General features: G+C 49.3%; 1 protein-coding gene across 1 annotated transcript; it reads left to right on the top strand.

Moving 5' to 3' along the window:
• Nucleotides 1-4775: 4775 nt before the first annotated feature.
• GCG54_00015289 (uncharacterized protein) lies at nucleotides 4776-6351 on the top strand (the record flags this gene model as incomplete). The annotated part of the gene is made up of 2 exons (XM_045415097.1): nucleotides 4776-5238; nucleotides 5309-6351. 2 exons carry the CDS (start codon nucleotides 4776-4778, stop codon nucleotides 6349-6351), a joined length of 1506 nt encoding a protein of 501 aa, XP_045257466.1.
• Nucleotides 6352-18597: the final 12246 nt, after the last annotated feature.

Raw genomic sequence — 18597 nt, 5'->3', positions numbered from 1 at the left:
ACTTCAGGCGCCAACTCATGCCGAGTCGGTTTTGCGCGGGTCGACTGGATTAGTTCAGCCAGGATCGTCGGGCGCGCCTGGCTACAAAGTGGCGCTGTCACGGGAAGACCCGCGTGAAGACGGGATTTGCGCCGGCATCCGGCCTCGAAAATCGGAATCTATTTCCGTCTCGCACCTTTGGAAACGGCATGCGCTCAAAGGGCGATGCCAACTTAGATACAATGAAGCTGTACAGCCGCGATACGGACTAATGCAGACATCTACTGCACTACTATGTCATGTTGGCAAGCCCTGATGTGAGGTGGTTAGTGGAGTGTGAGCAGGGAAGCAGACGCTGTAGACCACCTGCGTTGCTGTGATTTGGCGCCGAATCAAGATGTGGGGTTCTGGTTCGGAAATTTCAGTGTTCAGCACCAGAAGCTTGGGCCAACTGAGAACGTTGGGGGATCTGGAAAAGGCCTAGCGAGGCTTCCAGCGGGTCGGGCCGTCCCGCGCAGGGGTCACAGTGCTGGATGGATCAATGCGGGTCACCTGTGACAGCGTGGGATGCTGATAGGGACAGATGGACCCGGCACCCCTTTGGTACCATCATCTCGTGATGGTACGGACCCTCAAGTGCCAATACAGCCAATGCCTGGTCGATGCACTAGACAATTCATATTTGCGCTGCGTAGTCTACAGACCCTGCCTGAAAATATTCACGCCGGAGCAAGGGCCAATAAGAAAAATTTCTGAGATGGAAAGAAGAGCCCTCAACATTTACATCGGCGGGGCGTGTGAATAAAACACATGACGGCGTCGGGAGATGGTGGTGTCAGGCTGTAGCCGAATGGAGCGTTTCTGTCCCACCCCAATATGGTCAATTCCTCCCCCGGTCGCAACTTTGCTGGTCTTCCTGTGTTATCGCAGATGCTCGTGCAAGGCGTTGCAATGGCAAGAAAGGGCATTCTTCTCGGAAAGAATTTCGAAGTCTGGCGACCGTCATAATGCATCTGATAGTATAAAGGGTTAATTATGAATATAATAATTATATACCTATACCTTATTAAGATTAATTATCAGGCGCTTTAAAGGAAAGATTATAACCACTAGGTAATATTAAAGTTTAAGGTAGGTGGTAAGTGAAGTAGCAACCCTAGGCAATATATACTGTGAATAGTAGGTTCTCATAATTCTTATGATGATCGTGGCAGCTTTTTAACAGAGCTACCATTCCGGCCCCATATTAATAGGTATAGTACTTATACTCCCACTGCTCGTAACGTCCGCAAAGGTCGCAATCTGCGCTCCTAAGTTTAATATTACTTTGCCTGCTGCTTATCCCTTAATAGAATATTTTTCATGTCACGTGGTTTTAGCTAGATGCAAGGAGCACTTGGTTAGGAATAGTAGTTAATTAAGTCCCTGGGACTGGTATGAAATCATGCGTCACTTCGTCGGCGATGTGTACCTCGTCCCACAGTACCTCCGATTCGCGTGTACTGCAATAGGCACTTACTGAGAAGAACTCTTAGAGACCGGCTCACAAATAAAAAGCTCTAGGGACAGAGGCGAAATGGAGGGAAGCAAAGGGATCTCAGGGTTAACTGGGGACTGTGACGTGGCGTGCGCTCGTACCATCAGGTGATGATGGTACGCCCCTATACCCACCAGTCAGGTTGCACCTGAAGAGTCCCTGTACTATCAAGTCAGCTGGGCTCCTTCTGTGCCAGGTATGGTGATCATACCTTCTGTGCAAGTCGTTCAAATTGCCTGTGCAGCCCAGCTATCCTGCCTGTGTGGGGCACCCGGGCCGGGGCCGAGTGCCCGCCGGCGTACTGGCCGGGCAATCTGGCAGTTATGGCTTGATTGAAGATATTTCTGGGTGGACTTGAAGGGTATCTAGCTAATAGGATGCCTTCGTTTGAGGACTGGAGGCCCTAAATAGGCAGGATAGCTGGGCTGCACAGGCAATTCAACCTGACTCCCTCTGTGCCGCTTGACCTGTAATGTCCCGTGCTAGTGCTGTCACGGAAGGCAGTCGGAGGGAAAATAAAGCTTGTGCAGGTACAACCCTCATTGCCGCGAACCTCCGTTCTGTTCTGGTTCCATCCACTTCATCTCTTGCAACCTGTCTGCCGCCCTCCATCGCCGCATCCAATCCAAGCCGACACCTTCACATCGCAGGCCATCTTGTTGAGGCTCGTAGAGCTGCACGGCGGTTCGAGCCCGAGAAGGAACGCGTGGAGCGTGCTCTCGAGGAGGACTGCGAGATGCTCAAGACGTCGGAGGCGAACGGGAAGTCCGAGGCGAGCAACTTCAAGTACAGCAGTCTGCGCAATATACGCGTTCCACTTTGGTTACGAGACCTTGCTTTGCTTCCACCCTTTGGTCGCTGCCCCGACATTCTTGAAAGCGTCGGGAGTAGTCTCAACGCCCCAAGCTTTGGGAAGTCTGGCTTTCTATCTCTTCGCATGGGTCTTCGGCCACATGTTGCTCGCCCTGGCTCACAGGAATATGTCTGGGTAGCTGCCAGTGTCCCCCGCTTGGACGTTCGCCTCGAAAGGTTCATCGACAACAGCGTCCCAAGGATAATATTGCTCGACAACCTGCTCAAACAACCAAATACGCACCATATTCACCTCATAATTGCGTCACCCGATTGCACGCTTTCGTCGTCGATATAACCTTGAGCCAAATGCGACAATCTGCCAAGGCCAACAATGATTTCACGTAGTTCAAAGGCGAAATCCACGCCGCTTTTGTCTCCAGCTTCCAGTACTCGAATGTCTCGACCATCTTGGTCTACGGATTGATCGCTTCTTTAGAACTTGGCAAAGTCGACCCGTTTGCTGAATCTGGACTTGAATTGGCGCCAATGTCAATCGCAACCGCAAATCCGACGCTCCCAGTGACGGCATTCCCTATGTCGTCATATTTAATGCCTGTCCATCTGTCCCCACGAGCCCGCATTAGAGACACCTATACTAGTTTCTGGTTCCTGAGGCAAGCAAATAAGTGACTTATTACAAGCGATCGTTTTCTTACTGCTGAAGCTAAGTAGCATCCCATCGACAGACCAAAATTCGCCTGCAATGGCTTCGCGCCGCGTGTCCCGAGAAGCGCCAGGTTTACTTGATGATTTCGAATCGATCTGGTCGAGAGGTAGACGAATAAAGATCGATGCCGAAAGCAAAGATTACATGAACCAAACCAGCGCGGGAGACTTGTCAAGTGGCGTGGGCATGTGCTGTAGATTTAGTTGTGTCCCCTAGCTGAAAGATACCCTTGGCTGAAGACATTCCACCGTTGGAGAAATCGGCACCCAGATGGAACAAAGTCGTCTACATGGAATATTTCGACGTAGACAGCATTGTCTCTCTTCCTCATTAAAGTTTTTGTCTTCTCCCTTTAGCCCTCCCTGCCCAAGTCGGGACTACTGGCCTATCTGACTGAGGGTATAATGTAGTTGACGAGAAATGGAACTACGGCGTCACGACTTTGCCAAACATCTTCCACCTGGGCAGTATAGATGAATTTTCCTGTTCCCAGAGTTGAATGTATTTGTTTACTGCATCTCCCAACACCGTACTGCTGATGGGGCTCATCTTAAAGAGTAGCCAAGGTGTCGAGCCTGAAACTGGGTAATCAACAGCCTCTGCCAGAAATTGTCCAGATGTGCCCGTCTTTGATTCATAAGTCGCGTTCAACATGAGCCATTTCTTATCGGGGCGGTGGACGTGATAATTAAAAAGGCAGGAGGGCGGATTGCAGCTATTGCGGTGCATGTAGCGCTGCAGCTAGGAGAGACACTATCCTTCGTACCATCACCAGGTGATGGTACAGACCCCCAAGCGGCAATCACAGCTGCGAGCCCCAGAAGCTCAAAAGCGTATGCTGCGGGGACCTTAATACAACACAAGCTTTCAACAATCAATGTTTCTCGAACCTGCTCCCCGTACACGGTATTCCCTCTAGCATCCTCGCACAGTCGCACCACGCGGGTTCTCGCTCGCGCTGACTTTTCTTCCCAATCGCCATTCAGCCGATTGAATATAGAATGAACGCTTTATAGTTGAACCGGTCGCGCGGAAATAAAATGGAGCAATCAGGCGCTGCTAAAGCCTCACTGTGCCTGCGAGGAAGTGCCCCTCAGCCGGGTGCACGCTCTTAAAGTCGCCAGAAGACAAGTACCATAAAATAGCTCAATTAGTGATGTTTTTCTTATAGTATAACGCAATGGAAATGCGTGATGCAGTGTGTCTTTTGTATCTGCGGATGGCAGGCTTTTAGGTTGCTCTTAGTTATTAGCGCGATGCGTCGCAATCAGCATGAGTCTTACGTGCATTGCAGCCGGCACGTGTGGCAGCTTCTCGCAAAACCTGCCATCCTCAGCCCCACACCCCACGGCAGCACTTCGAGAAAACCTGCCACATTAAGTAGGCAGTGACGTTCCACAGGACCGTTATCTACATCACCTGATTTCGTGTCGCTCCTTCTGTGATTGACGCGGCACACTGCACTACCTTGATACGCGTCGTACCTTCCACGTCTCTTTCCACACACCTTAGGAGTAGCACCTTCCGCGTCTTTTTTCTAATAATGCATGACGTCCTTCCCAGAAACTCTCGCGTCAGGCGCTGTCCCCGCACGAACACTTCTCGATTTGTTTCCCCACTGCTACTTGTCCGCTGTAATTCAATCCAAGCACAACACACACCTTCGTCGACCCGCTGACCGCCCTTCGCTTTTGGAAGACCAAGTTTGTCTTCTCCAGAGACCACCCTCCTCTCGTTATGCCTGTCGAAGAAACTCTAGATAAGCTCGATCCCCCGGCAGCTTCAGCTGAGCAGACTCCATGCTTTCTCTGGGACGCTCTTGAAGCCGATTTCAAGCAAGCCACCAAACTCAAGGAAATCGACTTCTCCCGTTGGGTCTTGTCCGGTGTCGACCGCAATATTCTGAAAAACGCCGCCGATAGCAAACTTGCCGACAAGATTCAATCCCTGAGCCCCGGGTTTCCAAGCCGATACGCCAACGTACTCACAGCGCTTGACGTCTCTCTCGGAATCTTAGTGCAGCTTTTTGGTTTCAAAGTTGTCAATTCCCGCGCATGCAACAGCTCGTTCATCAACTTATGCAAAGCGCGCCCCGACTTGCGCATCGAAGAGCTGTACGACGCCTGGACTACGCAGCCCACAGTCGTCAACAGTCGCCTGATTTCGGAGATAACACGCTTCCAGCGAGCAGCAAACTCCGGTACGTCGCCATCCCCTCCCCTCGGTCGTTCTTTCCGTATTCTGAGGTGCTGACAAACGCCATAACACAGTTGATGCCAATATCGCCTCCCACGTACAAAGGCCGAGAAGAAAGACAGAGGCCAAGGAAATAACTCCCGCCGTCGCTGCATCTATTGAAACTGCGGATCGAAAGACCTTCAGCCGTGCCGCCAGCCGTGCCGCCAGCCCACACACTCCCACGCGGGACGGACCTCCTCCTTCGCCCGACCTGCAACGATCCTTTTCAGACTCTCCCGAAGCGTCGCGTCCATTTTGTCGCGTCCGACAAAGAGAAACATCTTCGCCTGAAGTCGCGCCCTCGCCGCCTTGCAAAAGACCGAAGCCACTGCAGAGCGATCCGCTCAGCCCTATTGATACGCTCAGACTAAGCGCCCAACGGAGCGCACTGGACTTCACCTTCTCGCCATTCGAGCCCGAATCAACAAACGATCGAGATACGCCGCCGGAAGTTTCGTCACTGCGTTCTTTTATGGCCCAGTCCCAAGGTCAAGAGCACGATTCCGACACTTCAGACGACGAATTCGTAGACAGCGCGGTTTACTTCGATATGGACGACGAGACAGAGCAGCCCGTTGTCGAGACGGGGCAGACGACCCACGGTGCTGCTAGCTGCCGTGAAAGCGCGAGCAGCGAGAAGGGGTCCAACTTGGTCAAAATGGTTCTGGACGACATTGAGCACACCGACCGCATCAAAAAGATACGCCTCAGAATTGCCCAGGATGAAACGTACGCCGCCGAAGCATCGCAGAAGAAGAATGATTCGGAAGAATGCATTGCGGAGCTGCGACGCAAGACTCTGGCTCGCCTTCAGGCCATTGAGGACCAGAACGAGGGATCTCTTGACGAAGAAGAGGACTGGTACTCCATTTCCAAAGCAAAGGCCGATGCGGTGGGGCACCAGGAGCGAATCGAAAAGGAGATGGCCTCCTCCGTCCGGAGGAAGCGTGTTGCCGACCGGGCCCTGGTAGCAGAGATGAAGAAGCGACCGCGAGTAGCAGAGGCCGCACAAAAGCTTTGTGACGCTCTTCGAGAGTTGGAGAATGCGGTAGAGGAGCCGTTGCCCCCTTGCTAATGATCTGTTCACTACCAAGCACGCAGTGGGCAGCAGGCCCGGTCTACGGTATTTCTGGCTTGTTGGACGGTCGGGATTAAAGACAAAAAGACCGGTATGTGTTACTGAGATATCAAGGGTACCAAGGGTAGCAGGACCATGGAATTCAGAGTCAGCATGATGGAAGAATCGATCTTACACGAGAAGCTCGTGCCCGCCTAAATAGTGCAGACAGCCTGAAAAGAAAAGGTCGATCGTGAACAAACCATGATTATGGGACTTCGTAGCAAGGACCGCAATGCATGAGACTGGGGGTAAAGGTGGAAACTTCTCTAAGCTGCGCGGAGTCGTGATGTCTACATCTTCGGTACGTTGCAGGGTCCTAAGACCGGCCAGCATGATTGGACAGGCAAGTACCAAGCCGCAAATGCTTGCAAAATTTGTCTCAATGTAGTGCCAGGAAGGTACATGGCCGTCTGCTCAGAATCGGAGCTGTATGGCACGGATTCGCAAGACCCTGAGACCTCAAACGCACAGCGCCGGTCAGCGGCCGACAACTGCTAGCAGAGGTGTTTGACAGAGACACGTGGAAGCCGATTTCCCAACGACCAGGAGAGAGCCGAGCGGCACATGAAATAGAGACCGGCTGGCAAGAAAAGTCATGCTTCCAGTCCGTATGGTTCAACGGGTGAAAATTTATAGACATCAGACGGGCTGGAAGAGTTCATAGCAGATATTGCGCTCTAGACGTAAGAACGCGGGGTGCGGACTTGGTGCTTGAGGCAGCTTCATCAAACCCTCTTGAATTTGCCTTGATGCATGCTGCGCTACATCATCTGCTACTGGTAGGGCTGGGGCACGAAGACTTTCAGCATCATTGCTCGTGTGCAAGGCATGATGAGGCTTTGATGCCTTGTTCCTGTGACGAAGCACAGGACATGGATTGTTTTGGCTACCGCCGATGAACGCTCATAGGAAGGTAACAGTGGCTTCCATTTCCCCCTACCGATTCGCCTGGAAAGTGGCCTGAGTCGAGTGTCTCGTGTGGGACTTCCGCGTAGTATTCATGACTGGTAATCAAAACCTCAAGGCTCTGTCCCATGCAAAGGACTCTTTCTATACGCCCTACCCACAATATGAGCAGTGATTCTTACTGATAGGTGCCACGTATTCTCATGTGTTCATGTCGTTTCCCAGACAATATCGTATTCGACATGTTGCCGATGCTTCTCTTCTACGAATGGAGCGATATTATATGACATTCTACCCTATCCATACTGAGGCCATTCATGTACCTTCTACGCCAACTCTCACAATGTGATCGCCTCAAACTGGCGATCGATTTACCTCCCACCTATACAGCCAGCATCGAGCGATAGCATTTGACGTACATGAGCTTGCACGTAGAGACTCGGATTCGAACATGGAGTGCAGGCAGACTTACGCTGAAGCACTGCAATTAGACACATTCGATGCTGATGGCATCACTCCTCATGTTCATGGCTTCACAGATGGTGATTTTCTCGGCAAGCCCGGCCATTCACACCAAGTATTTTAAGGTGGTCAAGTCCCTCCTGTCATTGAAGCAACGGATAACCGCCGATTCCCGTAAGCTGTCTGGCTACGCCGGGACTAAAATAGTGCACGTAGCATGCTAGCCGGCGACATGTGCCAGGCGGGAAGTGTCCTGACTATTCTGTGTACACTAGATTTGATCGGGAATCGAGTGGAAGCTCAAGAAGAGGGCATCTTGGGATGATAGGGATATACCGTTCATCTTGGAGTTAATTTGGAGCACATGCGGACGCGGCTCAGCTGCAACATGGCGACTAGCGACGTCGTAGTTAATTCCTCCGATGGCGAAGTGGCTAGAGGTGTATTCACAGCCCGAAAGACAACCCCTGAGCTCATTATATAATTAAGTGTTCAGAGAGCTACACGCTTCAAAAGTTTCCTCATCACCAAGACGAAACTGAGCCTGATTGGAGTTAACGGACGAACATCGCTGTGGGCATTGTTCGAGGTCGGAAGCAAGGTCGTAGCCACCATCAGCAAGATTCCATTAAGCTATCATCATCGGCACTCGCGACACTGGTTCCACATGATTTGACCGGAAGTATTGCCGCAAGTAATGGCAGATTTCAGGGTCTCCCCAGCTTCATAGGTCTGTTCGTCCCAGTAACCGTAGCAGGTTGTGATTCGGCCAGCATCTACACATAGAATAATCCTCACTGTGAAGCCATAAGCAGGATCGCTCACAGGAAAGGTTCAGTAAACCTGCATTATCGACGATGGACAGTTTTTGTACCGCCATGACCGACCGATTAAGGGCACGAAATACGCCCTTGAACGCACAGTCGCAGGCCATCGTAAACTGGACTCATGATGAATGAATGTGCTGGCAAGCTTTCACCTCTCGATGGATGAATTGGACTTGAGCAATACGAGCAACCGGGATATGGTCTCAGGAGGCTGCGGAGCCGGCGTACCAAGAGAACAAAGATCATTACACGGGATTATCAAGTAGAGGGAGAGCTGAGGTACTCAGAAGCAGGCATGATTTCATTGGATCAGGTCAGCGCAAGCCTCAGAGACAACCGAGATCATGCCTTAAGCAATACTTCCAACGCTGAGTAGCTTGTACAAGATGTTTACGATGTAAATGAAGTATCAGGAGCCCTCTCATATTTCCTTGGTTGTGCCTGAATCTATCCACGGATTCTTTTACAAAGCGTCTTGGATTGAAGCGTGACATGTTATTTGTGAGATTTAGAGAATGGCGGCAAGTTGCGACGGTATTATAGCTTATGGAAAAGCGATAAGTGTTATTTTGAGCCATACTTACAGAATAAATGCCAATGAATCTTTCTGCTGCATGCCTTCTGGGCTGAAAAACAGGATCCCTAACGTGCTTCAGCGAGGATAGGGATATAGACTTACCATATTTCCGCCACTGCCGAAACAGCTATTGTCCCTTGGTTGTCATTGCTCAACTACATCATTGAAAAAGACGAACTCGGGTTGGTTTTAGTATTGCTACAGCTCCGTAGGGCCGTGAGATTTTCTCTTTTCCAACCTCGGCGCCAATACCATTGCATATTGTCATTATTATGCTTCATTCACAGCGCCTCTTTGACTCGGGACAATTCAAAGGCCCTGAATCGGTTTGCTCACACCTAGATGGTCTTAAACGTGTTTCCCCTGATGGAGATTACGGTTCCAAAGCCACAAGCGGTGGCAGCAACAAATCTTCCCCGATGATTCAATCAAATGGCGGTATGATTGTGGAAGAACCTCAACTACTGTGGACAATGGGGCAATCACATGGCGACTGTAGCGGACTTGGCTGGGTCAGCAACGGGCCTTCATTCCTGGCGCGGTAACCCAGCAGTGCGAGCCACGCAGAAAGCATCCATCGCACCACCGGCTGAACGATAACGGGGATGCATATGACACAAAAGCACGACGAGAAACATCGTCAGTGATGGAGAATAAACCAGTCGGATGCTAGATTGGCCTGGACTGGACCGTCAGGTCCTGGGCCCCAGGGACGTTTCCGCGCTGGGCCCAAGTGCGCCATTTGTAGTGGAGCGTCAGCCGGAGATCTGCGACCATTTCTCTGGGATCTTCCTAGATGATGTCCTACGGCGCGGCGAAAGACTAGTCGGCGGTACCAGCTTCGTGTCGTTCTATTTTGAGAAAGTGGGATCGAGCTGTTGAGTCGCTCGGCCACGCTCGGGCTGTGTTCCACAAAGTCCGTTTAACACTGACCCAGTCGCTCGCGAAGAACCTTTTTCTGTGCAATGAGCGGTCAGGCAGCCGCATGGAGACGGGTGTATTTCGTTGCTGTGGCTGGAGTGTTTACACTTTGGGCACTAGGAATGTAGGTGGCTGCGATGAGCTGCTTGTTACATCCTGCGCAGGCGCGCGGAAGACACTAGCATGTCATATCCGAGCCATGTTGAACGTGGTGAGTCGGCCATTGGTGTAAGATTGGGATCCGATTAATTTGACCGCGAGCAACCGAGACTATCCCGCTCAATAATAACATCGTTTTGTGACTTGGACAACTGCGCCCGACTGAGGAGTCTGATGAAGCCATTAGCAGTGTTTGCTGCCGTGAAAACCGGATTGATATTTTTGGAACGAGGTAAAGGTATTTATGTATCTAGAAGTGACTGTACGTATACCAACATGTTTGAAGCGGCATGAGAACTTCAATTTTGACATGGAATCCGAAAGTCGAGATACCAGCCATGAAGCGTGCCCAACGATGCAGAGCAGGTTTGGAAGTTGCTTCCCGGATTGAATGTGTTTTGTTTTTGTTTGTGACCTCGCCATTGAGAACCAGGAGCTTGGTTTGAGTTCATTCGTGGTTGCACAAGCGCTGGTTAGCTGCGCAGGAGTGATGCATGCCCGCACTCGTTGGATGAGTGTCCCTGGAGTTGTCGCTTAGGCGTCAACGCCTACACGGGTGTCAACCTAATAGACCACTGCATGGATCTAAGGGATGGATGATGGTGTAAAAGAATGAGTTTGTTTTGTTATGAATTGAAGGCTGTAATTACACACGCAGTTGCTGTTGGACATGGTGGTGGTCGGACTCACAGAAGGAGACACCAACAGACCAGACGGATCCAGACAGCAAAGTCCTGCGTCGAGGGATACAGTCTGTTGTATTTATGCGGACGTCGCAATGTCATCAGCAATCAGCAGGCGACTCACGCTCGCAGAACAAAAGTTATGGATGACACTGGACACTAAATGACTACAGAGACGGGTTGAAACATTGCGGACCAATGCCTTATGAATTGCCGTACGTGGTGGAGCTAAAGCTTAGTCTTAGGAAGATCTAAAGCTCTCAATAAGAAACAGCTGAACAAGAACGAGAACCATCTCGACTACAAATCCGCCAAGCATCAAGAAGATGCTTGGGTCTTTTCTGACTAGTTTAAACCCAACATACGTTGTACCACACTTCTCTACTGCAGGTTGTAACAGGGCATACGAAGGTATCAATGAAAGTAAGAAGGGCCAACAGACCCATATTCCCCTAGTGTGTCAGTTTCTGCACGAAAATGATAGCTCGTCGTATGAGACGTTGATGTTGTTGCCAATGATCCCCTGAGTGAAACTTCTTGCCCCATTTCTAGCATCGTGACCATCGCAATCCTATCGGGCGCGTTGAGCAGACCAATTGCACCAGGCAGTAAGCCAAATGGCAGCAAATGCGTGCCCATATACGCAACAACCCACAGATTTCTGTTCCGGGCTCATACGCAAGATTGAAGACAGGATTCGTGAGAAACATGGGGCGGGGCCTCCGTCTGGCTCATACCGATCACTTTGAGACATACTACTAGCAACATGATCCCACGTTTCAAGAGAAAAGTAGTAACGAAGGAGGGAAGCCCAGCTCCAGCATAGTTAGGTTGACCACGTCTAATGAGGCGGTTTCTCAGTCTTTGCAAATCCCTACAAGGCATTTGGTTTCGAAGCATTGAGACCGGGGCCACAGTCCCTAGCCAAGGTCTCGGCGGTCCATTGGTGGCGTGGAGAAGATGTGGGAACTGCCTGGTAATTACAGAGCGTCGCATATGGAGAGCCGATCTACCTTGGATCGTGGACAAGGGTCAATATAAGCACAAGCTCACTTGTGGTTCATCAACAACACAAGTGGATATCTAGATGCTGCAGCTGGTTACCATCAAAAATAAAGAGACCTAAACATGAGCTTCCAAGAATAGCAACATAATACCTCCCGATGTCACGAATGGAATCGACATGGTTAAGTAATAGAAGTTTGGGTGTGAAACTGTGAACAGTTCCCAAGTGCAGGGGTTGTCAAAAGCCTCAGGTCTCAAATCAATTACTTCCTTTCATTTGAAACATCCAAGAAATTCAACTGCTGTCTGTTTTCAAGCGATCCTTTGCCCCTTGTAGCGGCTGCAGTAAAACTCACGGCCCACGATATATCGTTTAGTGGAGTTGTCATCTCGTGGTCATTGCCTTCAAGTTCGTAGGTGTCTCCGAGTCCAATACCGTGACTGTCATGGTACAGGTTCCACCTCAGGTTACCTAGAATAATGCTTGGCATGATGTTGACCGCATCTGATTGAGACAAGAAGCCCCCGGAGGAGACGGAAGGCTAGCTTTCCGTGATCATGGTTCTTGTCTTGATCTACGGCGTTTTCCTCAATCCGTTGCAGCTCTGTGCCACGTTTGGCTTTTACACATGCGCTTGTTTTCGTTCAGAATTTGGTAAAGCACTAATGTTCAAGCACTTGTCCTCTTGGTATTGCGCATACTCCTGGGGCAAAACTTTTCCCCTTGGGGCGTTTGAGACCGCTGGTTCCCGTGCTAGAAGTCAGTGCTTTGAAGCGAGCTCACCAGTGACTGTAGAGATTTCTCTAGCCCAGGCCATCCTGGCCCTCGAATAGTTCCCCGTGAGAGTCAAAGAGCAATCAACAAGGTGCGCCTCCAGGCGGTAAATTGCGAAGGAAAGATTAGAAGGGAAGAAAGATTCACTAGTGACTCATTACACTTCTCTCATAAAGCCGATCATCATGCCGCCCCGATCCGAGGACTGATCAGTGGATCGTTGAAGCGTAGGGCGAGAAAAGCCAATGCCAGGGATGGCAATCACTGTGGGCCAGACCATAAGATATGGAAAAGCATGTCCCTGTCTAGATACCAAGTATTTGCAGTCAAGAGAGCTTTCTTTCTGGGATGTTGTTTCCGTCTAACCTGTTCCCGTCACCATGTGCCTCTCGCTCACTGCCTTTGGAGCTCTGTGTCTCTTGCTCCTAGCGTTCTTAACACGGAGGGATTGCTTAGATGCTTGCTCTGGACTCAGCTTGACCTGGAGCGGAACGCCCTTCGGTTTTATTTCTCCACTCATGCTATGATCCCACATCAAGAACACAGCTTGCAAAAGGTCAAAGTTGCAACTTCAGTGGCGAGAAACAATGAAAATACTTTTTTGTACTTGCACGCATGGGAATAAGTTTCACTACTTATTATTATACAGAGTTGCTTTCTTCGGTCTTGTCTGTGTATCTAAAAGTATCTTAGCCTGAGACGAATGTAAGAGACTAAAACGCATGTATATAGCAGCTAATCATTTCTGGGACTAAGGAGCAGTTTTCCCTTTCTAGTGTATAGAACCGCAGGTGTTAGGCCAGAATGGAACCGTCAGTTTCAATCGTCCAACCTTCTCTGCCCATGAATTTCCAACATCCAGATAGTAACTAATGATTCAGCTCTAATTTTGGACAACCGCAAAATGTAAACACATACACCTAGTGTAGCATTTGGGGCTATTTGTCTCTTCTGAACAAGTGCTTCCAGCGTTTCATGCATTACCCCTCAGCCACGGGAACGACCACCATGCTTTCTCCAAAGTCCCGATTAGAATGTGAATGCAGTCCTTGATGCAATTCCTTTGAAAACGGAAATGAACGAAATCAATCCACAATTATCACTATCTCGTCGAGAATAGCACCACTCTTAGTCTTTTGAATGAACTTAATCGAGGCCTAGAAGTCTTAATCATCAGTCCTACTTCCAAGGATGACGATAGTCTGCTTAGTGTATGAGGCTTGACAAGCAACCGTCTGTGAACGAGACGGTACCATTCATCTAGAACCAACGACGTCTATAATGGGCGTATTTCATTCAAGGCTTGATTTTGCTCAGCCAGCATGGCTCCACCGTGTCGCTGAGTAATGAGAACTTTCATGCTGTTTATCCGGTCGATGAATTTCATATTAATCAACTTGTTCTGTCACTCACATTGACCTAGAGGCCACATAAAGGCCCTCTTGTAGTCATTGACAATGTAGTTGTCAACTTTTGCTGCGGCCGGGGTTCTTTATATCTGAGATGCAGTTATGAACACAGAAGAGGGTTTTCTGTGGTCACTACAAGTGACAAATCGGTCAGAGTGATTCAAACCTTCAGATACCTTAGGGATGTTTTAGTTTAAGCCGTTCTGGTTATATCAAAGCGGTCAGTGTCAACGAGCATGAGGATGTTATAGGTGTTAACGTCGTCCAGAGGAGGCAATAGCACTATTCTTAGGAGCAGCAAGGCCATAAATATCATGCTGATATAATTCTCAATTTTTGTTGTTCCTGTTATTCTTCAGGTGTATTGTGTTGAAGCTTTGAGAATCGGTGCGGTTATGTAATAAACAAGTGGGCTGTCTTGACGACCGGTGATGCTCGTCAAACGGTCGTCGACTACGGAATAGATAGAGCGGGATAGGCAGAGCTAATTGGAGAAGATTTATTGAGGGTAACGAAGCCAGATCATTCTCTAGATGAATGCAATGTCCGGATTCTGAGACTCTAGTCAATTCTCGAGATTAACCATGACACAAGGCGGGAATCCTCGGGAACGGATATCCTAAATGCTACTACAATGGCTGGAAGTAAAATCACTGACGCATGGAATGGCCTGGTCCGAGGCACAACAACAAGGTGCATTGCTTCAGCCTCACGCGACGAGCCGGGATACCAGTGCCATTCTTCTGCTCAAGCGCCCGCCGAGGAGGCCAGGCCAATCCTGAGATTTACAGAATACCACAGTACTGTTATAGTTAAATTCAACCTCAAGATCTTCATATGTGCCTTCACGGGAATCATTCGGCTCAGAAGTCTAATGCGACAGTCTTAAAGTACCCCGTCTCAAATTTCTTTCTCGCTTCTAAGCCTGAACTAAGTCCTGCATTAAGGCATAACATTTTGAAATATGACCTAGGAGTACTGTTATCTGTATCTACCATAGTATCTCTTCTTAATCTGACACGGTTACCTTGCCAGTTCTTGCTGCAGTCTCGTTATTACAATTAGACTAGTTTATGGTCGTCCGCCTTGCTCCCCTTGGCGGGAATAGTGTCAACTCCAACAGATGTAAATACACCAGGGAACCAACATGACATGAATCCCTTGGCCTCTAGGTGGCTCCTTGTTGTTTTCCGGGGATGGATGATACATTATTGTCGATGAAGGAGGCGATGCCCTCATACGCCGACCCACACTCAAACTATCTATTCATAGCTTAATCACAGCCAAATGAATCCGAGACCCAAGACTATGACTGTTGAGCCAATCATTGACAAAGGTCTTTTGCGTCCTACAGAGGCGTGATGAGCTAAATTCCAGCCGGCGAGATTTGCATCTGGGAAGTGACCACGCCTTGGTCCCAACTCGTTCATCAGTTACTGCCACGAATTATGGATACTCCTGACGAGGAGTAGGTGACGCGCAAACCCGGTATATGATCACCTATCCAGTTATCCTGACGGCCATATTTATAGAACGTTAAGGCTGACTTCCGCAGGACGTGAAGCGAATGAGATTCAGACACAAACTTATGAACAACGTGCGTTATATTGGGGCAGTGATCTGGAGTCAAATCCCCCACGCTGTAGTCGAGAACCGAGATATCTCCTATCCGTCTATCTGCATGTGTCCAACCCTTTTCGCCTGAGCTCAAGAGCTGCTGACTTACGCGTCCGTGGCAAAAATCTCTTCTTGCGTCGACCGCTACTTATTTTCTTCATAGGAATTCTTTTTTCTTCAGGCCGTTCGTTCATTCATTCTTTTGGCCAGCAAGTCAGTCAGCAGTTCAATCATAACTTCATCATGTCACGTACGCACTCCTACCTAGGTGTAACCATTACTATCAGAAGATGCTGTACTTCTGTTCCCAAATATCAGCAGCTTAGCCATCTCTGTAAGTCTGTATTTGATCCGTTTGACCGATTCCGCAACAGACCAGCTCAACTAAAGGTACTATTGGTATGTGGACTGGACGTGTGAAACGCTTGAGTCTAGCCTAGCCTCTTTAATATCACAGTGAACCCAGACATAACGCAGATAGATACGTCAGCTTCTCAAGACTGAGAAGTTCAGGCCTGCTCCATTTCCCTTGGGAGCCCCTGAAAAGCGGCTCAATCGACAATATGAGTTCGAAATGCGCTCCATGTCTCCGCAACCAAAGCGCTTTGCTTAACGGAAACAATCATGTCGCGATTTAACAATCGGGGTTTTCCAAAGATACTTGGACACAGCGGACAAGTGCAGATTGGCGGCCATCTTTCCATAGGTCCGCATGTCCAACGCGGGTATTTGTGTCAGCTTGGCGGTAGGCGAACAGAGAGCCATGCTATTTTCCAACACCCTTTTGTACAGTAGGTATTATCGGCAGCCTCATGGATAGCAAGAACGTTGTTTAAGAGGCTTTGTCTCATTGGAAAGAATCAAAAGGCCCCAGTCACACATCCCACTGCGCAGTAAATGACTGTGAAGGCTCTGGGACATGAAGAATTCATCCCCCACAAGCCAACTGAATGGATGATTTCAGAAACACAAAGGCTGTCTCCGGAAACAGGAATTTTGACGCCATTTGTCGCGGGGCCTACTGCTGCGACGAAATAGCCGTATTGGGCGACAAGTGTTGCAGAGTCAGTGCCCCATAGAAAGTTTTACACAAGTGGCATGTAAAACTCCTGTAGCCCACCTAAGCCCGACCAGCATTTCAGTCGACCCGAAGGTGGCTTTTCAGGTCGTAAATTTACAGTCCAGCACACTCTACATGTACATACGTCCTCATATCTCTGCCCGCTCACCATCATCATAGTTCGGCCAAAGCCTGAGACCATCAGATCGTTCGGGATTGCCACTCAATGGTTGACAGAAGGGCTCCCCTCAGGGCAAGAAGGCGTCATCCTTCAGTCTCCTTTCAAGTTTAAATCCCTCATGTTGGGCTCCGGATGGATCCCGTGTTCACCCACTACCTCTTCATGATCCATGCTGGTATGCAATGCGAATGATGATTTGACGACGTACTCGTCAATCGGTCAAACAAGGAACGTCTAGGGACGCAGGCAGAAAATTCAAACCATTTCAGAGTGCCGAAAGCGAATAGATAGAACATGTTTGACCGTCATTTAGATTGTTGGTATCTCAAGCTGGCCATGGAGAATAGTAAGCGTACTGTGAAGCTTGCCAAGATCCCCCCTTTGCACTGATAAAACACCTCCGAGTTTTCGGCCTCTGGGCATATTTTGCCCCGTCTTGTACTTTCCATTTGTCTCATCCCGAAGTCTGATGAGTGATACAATTCTTCTATAATTCATCGACTTCCACGAGGTTATAACCTCCCTTGGCAGCTTGCAATTTCTCGATTTCTTTGTCCGGAAATGAGTGTCCAGATAAGTGATATGAAAGGATCACGTCTTCAAACTGAACTTACCATCACGAGATGGCTATTTCATCAGTCTTCGCATACGATGGTTTATCTCTTTCTGATGAGTTGAGAAAACGGTATCGTCTCGACTCTCTGCCTTTGTCTCGTGATGGAAAGCTTCTGTTGTCCTGAACATGTATTTACGAATTTCCACGCCAACTTCCCTCACATAACTCATTCGTACCCCAGAATTAGCCGTTCATAGCAGTACTATCAGTGGCGGCAACATGTCTTCCATGATCAAGAACAACGACACCTGCGCCTCTGTCGCGGAAAGGGAAAATGTCCGTATCTCTGACAATGTGCCATGATACATGGAAAAATATTAATAGCGGCTGCGCTAACCTTGGTTCTACAATTGTTATCTTGACATTGTTCTTGTTAGCAGTTGCTCGACTTTGCTGCGAACCACGGCAAGCTCCAAGGCCACCCAAATGCCACAGCCAACGTGTCATGGCATCGTTGCTAACTGCAACAAGTCCTACTTCGTTGGCAATGCTGACGCCTATGAAACGCCTCATCCCACATAGTACAGCACAGTTGTCGGCTGCAAAGAGTTCAAGATTGTCGGTTCCGGCGACACATGCAAGATCTATGGATACTTGCCAAGCGCAGCGGCGTCGCGGTCTAGTAGCTGATCGTTTGGAACCCGTCCATCGGCGGCGACTACACGAAGCCTTGTGCAAACACCCACTCTTACATCCGTATCTCAACGGCATAGGACCTTTGTCTTTTGTGAAATGCATGGTCAAAAGGGTGAGGGGTGAGGGGTGATGGGGTTGGGGTTCAACGCGACGCAAATATTCCGCTGCGACTTTGGTGGGTTTAGACAGGTGACTTTACCAAGAAGGGTGTCTTTCTGAATTGAAACTGAAATTCCCTAGGCCCCAAAAGCCAACTGAAAGGACAAGTCATATTAGACACAATGAAGGTGTCCATGATGATCTCATAACTGTTTCAGTTCCACACACAGCGATACCAGCGCACGAGCGAGACACCGGCGAGTCCTCC

Source organism: Colletotrichum gloeosporioides (genome assembly GCF_011800055.1).
Source record: "Colletotrichum gloeosporioides strain Lc1 chromosome Unknown consensus_99, whole genome shotgun sequence".
NCBI classification, from domain to species: Eukaryota; Fungi; Ascomycota; class Sordariomycetes; order Glomerellales; family Glomerellaceae; genus Colletotrichum; species Colletotrichum gloeosporioides.
Note: the sequence above shows the minus strand (reverse complement) of the source record. Positions and strands in the feature narration are given on the sequence as shown.